The sequence below is a fragment of the Erythrolamprus reginae genome, chromosome 2 (genome assembly GCF_031021105.1).
Source record: "Erythrolamprus reginae isolate rEryReg1 chromosome 2, rEryReg1.hap1, whole genome shotgun sequence".
Lineage (NCBI taxonomy): Eukaryota > Metazoa > Chordata > Lepidosauria > Squamata > Dipsadidae > Erythrolamprus > Erythrolamprus reginae.
In genome coordinates, this window is record NC_091951.1 from 337,921,668 (window position 1) to 337,934,979 (window position 13,312).

General features: G+C 41.7%; 1 protein-coding gene across 1 annotated transcript in view; it reads right to left on the minus strand.

Moving 5' to 3' along the window:
• Positions 1-13,312, minus strand: part of WDR7 (WD repeat domain 7) — a 390,669-nt gene that overhangs the window by 298,056 nt on the left and 79,301 nt on the right. The window contains exon 16 of the mRNA XM_070743517.1: positions 12,310-12,398. Within this exon, the coding sequence (XP_070599618.1) occupies positions 12,310-12,398 (89 nt within the window). The remainder of the gene's footprint in view (positions 1-12,309; positions 12,399-13,312) is intronic.

Sequence of the window (13,312 nt, forward strand, 5' to 3'; positions counted from 1 at the left end):
CCCGGGCTGGGAACGCAAGCCCGCCGCTGTGGGCGTAAAGGTGGCTGTGGGCCCCTGGAGGCCCCTTGTTGTCTGGGCAGCCGAACCTGGCCTGGCCCAGGAAGTGCTGGGCGAAGGCATGGCCTGGGGTAGGGGCAGAAACTGCCTATCTGGTGACCAGTCCCCTTCTGGTGTAACCCCTGTAGGCCCAAAGGTAGATGGGTGTGACATAGGGTCTGAAGGTTGCCTCTGAGTTAGAGGGAGACCCACTGGGGATGCCTGTAATGCTGCTTCCAGCTTCTTTTCCAATGCTTTAATACGTTTTTCAGCCTCTTTAATGGAGGAGGAGGAGGCAGAAGAGTGTGACTTTGTTTTCTCTTTAGCCTTCCCTTTTGCCTTGTCCTTAGATGAGGCGGGGGAGCTGGGGGCCTCCTTCCCTTGATGTTCCTCCATAGTACTCACGGCTGCTGCGTAATATGGAAACTTTCCTTCCACCAAAGGCCCAGGATTATGGCTTTCTGACCACCGGTAGCTTGGCTCTCGCTATCCTCGTCAGAAGCGCTCCAAAAATGGCGTCTTTTGCCTCCATGGGCCCGCGCCTGCGCACTAGGGCCGATTCGCCCGTTCGCGCTTGTTTGCCGCCCGAAAAAAGCTTTTGCGCGCCAAAATGCGTCTTGCTGCTCCAGCCGCCTCCAAGATGGCGGCGCCCAGTTCGCGCGGCTCTCCGGCCGCTCTCAGGCCCCTCCGCCGACCGGGGGGTGTCTTCCTGCCCCCTCTCGTCCTCCGGAGGGTGCCCGCACCCGTTATGGGTCCTTTCGGGGCGCTTGGCGGTTTCGGCTTCTGCAGCCACCGTGGCGGCTCCAACGGCCGCTCCGCTGACTTCCCAGTCAGCTGTGAAGCGCTCGGCTCCGTCCGCTTCAAGCACTCGGCTTTCAAGCCTCCCAGTGGGGGGGGCGGACCCCCCCACCTTCGGCTGACAGCCCCGGTATGGTCTCGGAGACCAGGGACCCCCAGGCTGGGTGCTTCTCTACGGGGTGCTCCCACTGGGGGAAGGCAAACAACCCCTGAGAAGGTTCGTTGGGGGTGTTTGTCCGCTGAGGACAGAGACCCCTGACCGTCTGATCCACTTCAGTCTTCTGCATCTGAAATACAAAGAAGAGGATTAAAACGGTAACAACAAGCTAAAAACATTTATTCACTATTTTTCACATTTTAATTACTTAAACTCTTTAAGCTAGAACTCAGTATGTCTCTACACTTAGACTGAGTTTTTAAAACTGGCTCATGGGAAGAGCAGAGGGGGCGGTGCTCAAATAATATGTAAATTTTTAACTCAGTCTCTACCAATAGAATTGGAGTATTACCCATGTTGGACTCTCCTTCCAGATGCAATGGAGAACAGGACGGAGATTACATGGAAAAATAGGGAGTGTAGAAGAAACATCATTCTTTTTTGTGTGTAAGTTTCATTGTGCTCAATAAATAATTGTTGAAGAAAAAAAATGTGGTGCATTACTTTCTGGGCGACCATCGTAGTTTCCACCCATTGCTTCTTGTTCTACCCCCAGGTGCTTTGGAGAATAGTATTTAATATATTTGTATGCATTTGTATTTGTATTTATTAGATTTGTATGCCACCTTTCTCCGCAGACCAAGCACCTGAGGGTAGGACAAGAAGCAATGGGTTTGTTTAACTATGACTTACTGAGAACCAATTGTATGGGTTAAACTTTGCCATCGGTTGGACACAAGGAAGTCCCAAGGCATTTTGAGAATTCTAACCTGGTATATTTTCTGGCGGGGAGAGGGGCAAAGGGGATAGGTTGCAAGGAACCCTTTTATCCAAAATGGACAGTTCCTGTTTTCCAACTATTCAAGGGGGTTGAATTTTTTTTTAAAAAAAATCAATAGATGTAGAACAAATCCTAAAAAAGGCTTAAAGCTACCAAAGACAGGCAAATGAAGAGAGTAAAGACTCTTTGACCTGAAAAAAAAACTAAAAGGGGGGGGGGGATTCCTGTTGATTCCTATGCTATGTTTTCTTAAAGCTCTGAAAAACCAACCCTTTCTGGTGCTTCCTTAACTATCCCCCAATACGTAGCCTCTGTTACATAGAAACATAGAAACATAGAAGACTGACGGCAGAAAAAGACCTCATGGTCCATCTAGTCTGCCCTTATACTATTTTCTGTATTTTATCTTACAATGGATATATGTTTATCCCAGGCATGTTTAAATTCAGTTACTGTGGATTTACCAACCACGTCTGCTGGAAGTTTGTTCCAAGGATCTACTACTCTTTCAGTAAAATAATATTTTCTCATGTTGCCTTTGATCTTTCCCCCAACTAACTTCAGATTGTGTCCCCTTGTTCTTGTGTTCACTTTCCTATTAAAAACACTTCCCTCCTGAACCCTATTTAACCCTTTAACATATTTAAATGTTTCGATCATGTCCCCCCTTTTCCTTCTGTCTTCCAGACTATACAGATTGAGTTCATTAAGTCTTTCCTGATGCGTTTTATACTTAAGACCTTCCACCATTCTTGTAGCCTGTCTTTGGACCCGTTCAATTTTGTCAATATCTTTTTGTAGGTGAGGTCTCCAGAACTGAACACTTACATAAATACAAATGACAAAGCACACCGGTAAGTTCACACAACATACTAAGCCATCCAAAGCACATTATGGCTTAGTGCAATGGGCGAACTCATGGCATGCGGACAGAAAATATATCTCAGTAGGACCAGCGTATGTCCTTCATACGGAATTATTATTTTAACAAACCAGATGTAAGTAGTGAATTCATATTATGACTACTTCAAAACGAAAACAAAAAAACCACAGCATAGCCTTGAAACAATGGCTTTTTCAGAATTGGCTGGAGAGAGCAAGGCAAAATCAACGGCCCTTTTTGAAAACTAATCCTTGATATGTTTTGATATCAAAACTTATATGTTTTGATATGGGATCATACTTAAACTTCATGCTGTTTGCAAAATATGCTAAATTTCCCAAGGCGTTATGTAGTATTAAGCTTTCTTCCTTAACAGAAATACATTCACCTTTCTGAAGTGATGTAAAATCTTAACTATTTGTGAAAGTATTAAGGGATCACGCTTAAGTTGGTACACTGAAACTTTTGGTATACAGTGATCCCTCGATTATCGCGAGGGTTCCGTTCCAAGACCCCTCGCGATAATCTATTTTTCGCGATGTAGGGTTGCGGAAGTAAAAACACCATCTGCGCATGCACGCCCTTTTTCCATGGCCGCGCATGCGCAGATGGTGGAGTTTGCGTGGGCGGTGGGGAAACCCGGATCTTCGTCTGCTCGCTGCTGCTGCGGCCGCCCAGCAGCTGATCTGCTCGGCGGCAGCAGCGGGGAGCCGAATCGGGCTTTCCCCCTTGCGTGGGCGGCGGGGAAACCCGGATCTTCGTCTGCTCGCTGCTGCTGCGGCCGCCCAGCAGCTGATCTGCTCGGCGGCAGCAGCGGGGAGCCGAATCGGGCTTTCCCCTTTGCGTGGGCGGCGGGGAAACCCGGATCTTCGTCTGCTCGCTGCTGCTGCGGCCGCCCAGCAGCTGATCTGCTCGGCGGCAGCAGCGAGGAGCCGAATCGGGCTTTCCCCTTTGCGTGGGCAGTGGGGAAACCCGGATCTTCGTCTGCTCGCTGCTGCTGCGGCCGCCCAGCAGCTGATCTGCTCGGCGGCAGCAGCGAGGAGCCGAATCGGGCTTTCCCCTTTGCGTGGGCGGCGGGGAAACTCCGATTTTCGTCTGCTCGCTGCTGCTGCAGCAGCAGCGAGCAGACGAAGATCGGGGTTTCCCCGCCGCCCACGCAAAGGGGAAACCCTGGCTCCTCGCTGATGCCCCCGCTCGCCCGCCCACCCGCCGCCCGCCGCCCGCCACCCGCCAGCAAGAGGGGGAGAGATAGAGAAAGAGAGAGAAGGAAAGAAAGAGATGAGAGAGGGAGGAACAGAGTGTGAGAGAGGAAGAAGCAAGATAGAGAACGAGAGAAAGAAAGATGAGAAAGGAAGGGAGTGACGTCATCGGGTGGAAAAATCGCGATATAGCGTTTCGCTAAGAACGAGATCGCGAAAATCGAGGGATCACTGTATTTGCAAACAATTTAGCTTAATTTTATTGATTTTTTTTTTAAAAAAATGCTTCATTATGATTCTGTTATTTTAAGTTTGTTTGCTTGATTGAGAAAAACCTTACACAGAGTATTTTGAGCTGACCTCCCACATTTAAATTTTGTATGTTGTTTTACCGTTGTACACCATCCTAAGTCCATTGAAATAAATAAATAAATAGAAACATAGAAACATAGAACATTAACGGCAGGAAAAGACCTCATGGTCCATCTAGTCTGCCCTCATACTGTTTCCTGTATTTTATCTTAGGATGTTTATCCCAGGCATGTTCCAAGCATCTACTACTCTTTCAGTAAAATAATATTTTCTCATGTTGCTTCTGATCTTTTCCCCAACTAACCTCAGATTGTGCCTCCTTGTTCTTGTGTTCACTTTCCTATAAAAAACACATCCTTCCTGAACTTTATTTAACATTTTAACATATTTAAATGTTTCAATCATGTCCCCTCTTTCCCTTCTGTCCTCCAGACTATACAGATTGAGTTCATTAAGTCTTTCCTGATATGTTTGATGCTTAAAACCTTCTACCATTCCTGCTTGTTATACTTCCAGCTATGCAGCCAAGCATTCTACTTGCTTTACCTACCCCCTGACTGCAAATAAATAAATGAATGAACAAATGAACGAACAAACAAACAAACAAACAAACAAATCTCTTCAGGCAATCCACTTCTTTAAAAACCAATTATTTTTTAAAAATAGCGTTTGCCAAATTAAAACTTCTTCCATTTTATGGTGGACCATCTTGCGAATCATGGAGGGGGTTCTTAATTTTTTATTTTAAACGAGAAGGCGGTCCAAAAGCCGCCATAAACTTTATGGCTTCCCTAATGCTTCACGAATCAAATTATCATATAAAAGGGCAGGCAGACCTTATGGCACACACCATTCTACAACCGGAGGTCAATGTTAAGATTTAGAGGTCACTTCGCTGACACTTCCCTTCTTGGAGGGAATTACCATATGTCATGCACAAGCATCTTCAAATTAATCCCTCTCCTTTATTCCATTGCAGGATGACAATGGGCTCAGGCTCCAGAACAAATTGCACATTGTTTCCTGTATTGTATGTTTGGTTTTCATGCAGTGAACTACTTCGGTTACTCTAAGACATCTGCATCAAAATTACTGCTTGTATGATTTCCACACAAATGCATCACGCTGGCATGCGCAAACCCGGCTTGATGCACTTCATGTAAAGTGGGGAGGGTGTGTGTGAGAAAGAGCTCAATACAGCTGGTAAAGGATTCAGGCTGATAAATGCAAAGATCTTCCCTAAATATGCCCGTGAATTCCAGGCTGAAAGTTTACCGTGCAATATTGAGGTTTGTGCTCTTTTGTGATCCAAGGGACGGAGGGGGGAGAAGAGACCAGCCTCTCTGGCTGTCACTGTTTATACCAATCAATGCAACTGAAAACAACAACAGCTGGCTTTGTGTATAGCGGGGCAGCAGCATTGGACTCTCCAGCAACCTGAAAAATAATCACTGCATGAATCGATTACATGCAGGCTCTGTTCGCCAGTGTCTTAAATGTGCTACAAGTAACCAAGTTAAAGCCAGCAAAATGGTGTGTGTGTGTGTGTGTGTGTGTGTGTGTGTAGAGAGAGAGAGAGAGAGAGAGAGAACAGATTAAGAAACACTTAAGTTGAACAACTCATCCGGGATACAATTTCTTGTTTATAGAAATATATGCAGCACTGTTATTTTTTTACTATTGGTTTAACCAAAAATAGTATTCATTTCCTTGATATTTATTATTAGATTGGAGAAGAAGTAATTAACTAGAAGCATAATAAGTGAATTTGCAATAAGTGATGTCAGAGATAATATATCTGTATATATTTCTCTCTATCTCTTTATTTACACCACTCTAAGATAGATAGATATATGGATGGATGGATGGATGGATGGATGGATGGATGGATGGATGGATGGATAGATAGATAGATAGATAGATAGATAGATAGATAGATAGATAGATAGATAGATAGATAGATGATTGATAGATAGAATAGATAGATAGATAGATAGATAGATAGATAGATAGATAGATAGATAGATGATAGATAGATAGAATAGAGAGATAGAGAGATAGAGAGATAGAGAGATGATTGATAGATAGATAGATAGAATAGATAGATAGATAGATAGATAGATAGATAGATAGATAGATGATTGATAGATAGAATAGATAGATAGATAGATAGATAGATAGATAGAATAGATAGATAGATAGATAGATAGATAGATAGATAGATAGATGATTGATAGATAGAATAGATAGATAGATAGATAGATAGATAGATAGATAGATAGATAGATAGATAGATGATAGATAGATAGATAGATAATAGATAGACAGACAGACAGACAGACAGACAGACAGACAGACAGACAGACAGACAGACAGACAGACAGATATTGTTTGCCCCTGAAAATAAGACTCTGTGTTATATATTTTTTGAACTCTGAAATAAGTGCTTTGCCTTATTGCCATGCACTCAAAAGCCTGATTGGGCTTATTATCAGTGGCTGCCTTATTTGGGGGAAAGCAGACTAAGGGGGGGGGGCGGGGGGAGAGAGAAACACCACTCTAATCATTTCATTTAAAGTATACCCTATTATGGGTAATTTCATACCAAAAAAAATGCTACCAGAATTATGTGTCTGTTTTTCAGGGACTTGCATCACGTCACCATGCAGTTATCAAAATATTTACTTTACACTGAATCCTTCTATCCACTAAAAACAAAATAAGAAAAAATAAAGCTTTCAATTGATCCAGCTATTAAACTGACCATAGAACAAAACTATTTCAGAAAACCTATCTCAGGAAGAAAAAAATAAATAAATAGAAAACCAAAGATCCCTTGTACTGTTCGGCGTTTCAAATTGAGAAAGCATAATGAAAAAAAGTAAAACGCGCCAGCAGAAGTCCCTCTATTTCAGTGGTTCTCAACCTTTCTAATGCCGCGACCCCTTAATATAATTCCTCATGTTGTGGGGACCCCTAACCATAAGTCTAGCGCCAATTCTCCCAACAGAGCTTTAAGCTGATTGGCAGGAAGGTCAGAGGGACACTCCCACTGTAAACTCTTGATTGGTCGGATTGTAAAAATATGTTCCAAGGTGCCAGAATAGAAGCTTTAGTTCCTAACACCATGGGAAATTTGTCTTTTCCTTTTTTTTTTAATATAATTTTTATTGATTTTTTAAAGAATTTTACAAAAAACAAAACATAAGCATAAAATGTGCCATCACCAAAAAGAAAAGAAAAATTCCCTTCGCCAGGGAAGATTCAATTTTGTATCCTTCATTTGCTTCATCTCTGGGTTACATTGTTCATTCTTTATAAAGTGATTGGATTTTATTTCTTACATTTGCATCGCTTACTGATGTTGTTAATATATAATTTTTGACCTTCTCCCACCGCCTCACTGTTGCTAATTTCTTCTCATTGTAATTATGTAGTCTAATTTCCATAATTTCATAGTGAATGTGGTCCACCATGTATCTGCACCAATTTTTTATCGTCCATTTATTGTCATATTTCTACCCAAGCACTATTGTTGCCTGGGCACTTTCTATCGCTGCAATTTTGATTTCCTCATATTCTTTTACCTAACTATTTTTAATCAATAATGCTGCTTCCTTAGTTATTTTCCAATTACCATTCATAATTTTATTCACTTCCACTTGTATTTGTTTCCAAAATTTTTGAACTTTATTACATTCCCAAAACATATGCATAAATACTCCTTTTTCCTTGCACCCATGCCAATAATTTCCTTTCTTCGTTGTTTGAAAACGTGCTAATTGTACTGGTGTATAATACCATTTATGTAATATTTTTCTTCTCATCTCTCTTATTCTTGTGTTTTTAATTCTTTTGATATTTTCAATTATGCCTTCCATATCCCATTCATCAATTTCTAATTCATCCTGCCAATATCTCGTCAATCCTTTTACTACTTGTTCTTCTGCTTTTAATAATTCTCTATATATTTGTCTTTTCCCATAGTCTTAGGCGACCCCTATGAAACGGTCATTCGACCCCCCAAAGGGGTCCCAACCTCCAGGTTGAGAACCACTGCTCTATTTAGAACACATGCTATTATACAAATACACAAAGAATGATAACATGCTTTTTCACTAGTCCCATGTGTAATTTATCCACTTCCCTGGCATGCAAACACAATTGCCTCTGAGTGGAAGGCAATTGGATTACAATTTTTAACAAATACAAGTAAAGTTGCTGGTTTTTCTATTTATTTATTTGTTCATTACATTTATTTGCCGCCTGTCTCGCCATGAGGATACGCTAGGCAGCTTACACAATAAAAGTGAAGAAATGAAAAGACGTGTAAACATAACCGTAGCAAAGTCATGGTAACTGATTTTTAAGTAACTGGTTTTTCTATATTCTCTGCATTGGGATTAGAACTAACAACACTTGCAAAATCGTTAAATAACCAACTTCTCATTTTGGAGAAATAAGACACCTGTCAACTGAAGGGGTTAACCTTGGTTAGGGGGGAAAAGTCATGGTAATGGGGATATAGATTCTATAGGGGGGAAAAGTAAAATTTGTTGCACACATACATGGTACCAGATGCAACATTTAGAATGTCTCAGTTGTGAAACTGATCATCATTCCTTGTATAGAAATAATGAACAAACACAATCACTTCTCTATACTTGTACTTATCCCAAGAGCTTTCAGAGACAAATTATTTGTGTGTCCAATCACACTTGGCCAAAAAAAGAACTATTCCATTTTATTCTATTCTATTCTATTCTATTCCATTCCATTCCGTTCCGTTCCAGTCTAGTCTAGTCTAGTCTAGTCTAGTCTAGTCTAGTCTAGTCTAGTCTAGTCTAGTCTAGTCTAGTCTAGTCTAGTCTAATCATTTTACTCTATTCTACTCTACTCTTCTCTACTTTACTCTATCTACTCTATTCTTTTGTATGTTTATTGGGGAAAATGAGAGCAATGAAACTGAAAGTAATGAGCCCCCCCACCAAAAAAAAATTCTAGCCTTCTAGCTGTAGATCTGCTTAGTAAAGACCAAAAAGAAGCTAAAAACACAACGGCAATGGCTATGAAGCCATCTACAACATCCCATGTCACTACTCATGGATCCCATAAATAACAAACATCAACCACGGAACAATAGAAGAAATCTTGCCAAGGTTAAATCATGCAAGATCTTGCCAAGAAAGTCAAAGCCACAAAACATTTAATATAATATTTAGCATGAGTCTGCTAAATGTGAGATTCCATGAGTTTTTGGGGTGGTGATGGTGGAGCAATTACAAAAAAACGTACATGGAGATGTAATTGGTTTATTGCAGCTGCTTGCATGATGGTGCTATAGACTAAACTCTTAATAATTCCTGACCTTTTAGCTGGCATTATTATAACCCATAATGTTATATAATGCAGTGATTTTCAACCTTTTTTGAGCCGCGGCACATTTTTTGCATTTACGAAACCCTGGGGCACATTGAGCGGGGGGACGGCTAAAAAAAGGTTGGACAAAAAAATTCTCTCTCTCTTCCTCCCCTTCACTCTATTTCTTTCTCCCTCTTTCTCTCCCTTCCTCTTTCTCTCTCTCTCTCCATCCCTCTTTCTTTCTCTTCCTTCCTTCCTCTATTTTGCTCTCTTTCTCTCTCCCTCCCTACCACCCTCTATGTCTTTATCTCTCTCTCCTTCCCTCCCTCCCTCTCTCTTGCTTTCTTTCTCTCTCTTGCTCTCTCTCTCTTTCTTTCTCTTGTTTTCTCTCTCTCTTGCTTTCTTTCTCTCTCTCTTGTTCTCTCTCTCTCTCTTTTGCTTTCTCTCTCTCTCTCTCTTGCTTTCTTTCTCTCTTGCTTTCTCTCTCTCTTGCTTTCTTTCTCTGAGCTTCGCGGCACACCTGACCATGTGTCGCGGCACACTAGTGTGCCACGGCACACTGGTTGAAAAACACTGATATAATGTATAATATTACAAGTACAGTGGTACCTCATCTTACGAACGTCTCTTCTAACGAACTTTTCAAGATACGAACCCGGTGTTTAAGATTTTTTTGCCTCGTCTTCCAAACTATTTTCACCTTACGAACCCAAGCCGCTGCTTCTGGGATGAAGGGGTTTCTTTTTTTTCCCTTTTTTGAAGAAAGAAAAGGGAGGGGCGGCTTGGAGGGGGAACGACTTTGCATTAACAAAAGTAGGAGAACAGTGTGCTTGCAGAGGCACTGAAAGGGTGTCTTTTGAAGAAAGAAAAGGGAGGGGCGGCTTGGAGGGAGAAAGACTTTGCAGAGAACAGCGTGCTTGCAGAGGCACTGAAAGGGTGTCTTTTGAAGAAAGAAAAGGGAGGGGCGGCTTGGAGGGAGAAAGACTTTGCAGAGAACAGCGTGCTTGCAGAGGCACTGAAAGGGAGTCTTTTGAAGAAAGAAAAGGGAGGGGCGGCTTGGAGGGAGAAAGACTTTGCAGAGAACAGCGTGCTTGCAGAGGCACTGAAAGGGTGTCTTTTGAAGAAAGAAAAGGGAGGGGCGGCTTGGAGGGAGAAAGACTTTGCAGAGAACAGCGTGCTTGCAGAGGCACTGAAAGGGTGTCTTTTGAAGAAAGAAAAGGGAGGGGCGGCTTGGAGGGAGAAAGACTTTGCAGAGAACAGCGTGCTTGCAGAGGCACTGAAAGGGAGTCTTTTGAAGAAACAAAAGGGAGGGGCGCCCCCCTTGCCTTTCTTCCTTCCCACTCACCCTTTAGCCTAGCCTTGCTTCTTCCACCCGCCCCCTTTAGCTGCTCCTCCCTGCCCTCTGTTCACCTCCCTTCTAAAGTTTGGGATTTTCCTGAAGGATTTGCACGCATTATTTGCTTTTACATTGATTCCTATGGGAAACATTGTTTCGTCTTACGAACTTTTCACGTTATGAACCTCCTCCTGGAACCAATTAAGTTCATATCATGAGGTACCACTGTACTTTGCATGGCACACAAAAAATTAAAAAGTCAATGAGACAGATTTTATAAAAAATAGTGAGCTAACCTTTTTGGTCAATATATTAATGAACTTTCATTTCATTTTTGGAGAAGTACATATAATATCAGAAAACAGCTACTTTTCTGTCCATCTAGCAGAGCAGTTTAATAGGTGGTCACAAATCAACAAAACCTTTTCGCTGATGTTCTGTTTGTAGAATTTTTACTCGGTGAAACTTCAAACTCTTCTAAAGCTTTCCTTTATCATTAACTTGGCCTTTAACTGGTTCAGAGGATTAAAAATATTGTAATTATGTCCTTATTGGTTAGGTTTATGTATTGTTTAGCACTGTTTTTCTGGATTTTTAAAAATGGATTTAATTTTGCTGAGGATTGCATTTGCAACCTTTACTATAAATTATACATCATTTACATGCAGGCAAATAAATATTTAAGCTTTATTTTCTGCAAACGCTGTAGAATCCTTCATTTTTTAAAACTATTTTAAAAAATGAGGGCAGGACAACTTGCAGCTTACATGTGCTAAACAGTAGAGAAAGTTCACCTATAGCATCAATAATAGAAAAGGTGAAAGGGAAGAGAACATTTTGAACCTGTTCCCCCCATCCTTAAGGTTACTACTGGATAAAAACGAGCTATAAGTATTTCAATAAACATAAAAAATGAAACAAAAATCTGACCAAGGCAATTGCTATTTTTCCACCAGATGGGTCAAATGTCATTTGAATTGCAATCTATGAGAAATTAAGCTGTCACCTGCCAGTTTCACCCCATAACAAGCTGACCTTGAATCCACGTCTAAAATGCAACAGAACATATTTCCAAATTCATAGTTACTATTAAACTGTGAAAGAGAATGATGGGTGAATGCAATATAAAGTTGGACGGGAAGTAAAATTCCTAAGAGTGAGCATGGTAGAGTTTAAAAAAAAAAATTTATGGGTTCAAATATTGCACATAGAAAGACTTCAACTTTCATGGATATTAGTAATTTCTCATCATTATCAAAGATTTTGACTCAGTGTCATTGCCAAAGACAATGTGTTTTCCTTTTCAGGTTTTGTAAAAGCAGACTAAACTCTAATCCAAATTTAATAAAATGCATATATTTCAGAGCTGGAAAAAAATGATGCGAACAAGTTTTGACTACAGCGTAGTTGTTCACAAATTCTCAAAAGCCTGACGATGTTCGTTACCTTGTTTAATCAGCCCTTGTGTTGTTGGACTAGCAAGTGGAGTAGAAGTCTTCACTCTTCCAAGTTCAGGAGTCCCTGGTCTAGGTGGCCTACAAATAAAACACTTGTGAATTTATAACTAAGCACATAAAGGAGATTGTATATACTTTCATATTTGAGCCTTAAGAAAACCTATTAGAAACTCCTACCTTATCTATATCGATCTGCAGTACCGTATTTTTCAGAATAGAAGGCACACCAGTGTACAGTGGTACCTTGTCTTACAAACGCTTCTTCTAACTAACGTTTCGAGATACGAACGCGGTGTTTAAGATTTTTTTTGCCTCTTCTTCCGAACTATTTTCACCTTACGAACCCAAGCCTCCGCCGCCGGGATGCCCTGCCTCCGGACTTCCCTGAGGCTCCCCTCGCTGGGATTCCCTTCATTTTTGCCAGCGCTGCTTTGAATCCCAGCGAGGGGAGCCTCAGGGGAATCCCAGCAGTGCAAGAATGGGCGCTTCAGCTGGCAACGGAAGTCCAGAGGTGGAGTTTCCCAGCGAGGGGAGCCTCAGGGGAATCCCAGCAGCGCAAGAACGCGCACTTCAGCTGACAACGGAAGTCCGGAGGCGGGGATTCCCAGCTGCGCAAGGCAAAAGGGATGAGTTTTGGGATTGCACGCATTATTTGCTTTTACATTGATTCCTATGGGAAACATTGTTTCATCTTACGAACTTTTCCACTTACGAACCTCATCATGGAACGAACTAAGTTCATAAGACGAGGTACCACTGTATAAGACGCAGCAAGATTTCAAAGAGGTAATAGTAAAAAAAATTGTTCTCCCCAGCCTCCAAGATCATTTTGCAAGCCTCTCAAATCCTCTGTGCACCCTGTTTTTTTTGCAAAAACTGATCTTTTTTGCCCGTTTTTTGCAAAAATGGGGTGGACAGTGTGTTTTTGCCTTCCAGAAGCCCCCAGGAGCTTTCTGCAGACTTCCCAAACCTGCTGCGCATCCCATTTTTGC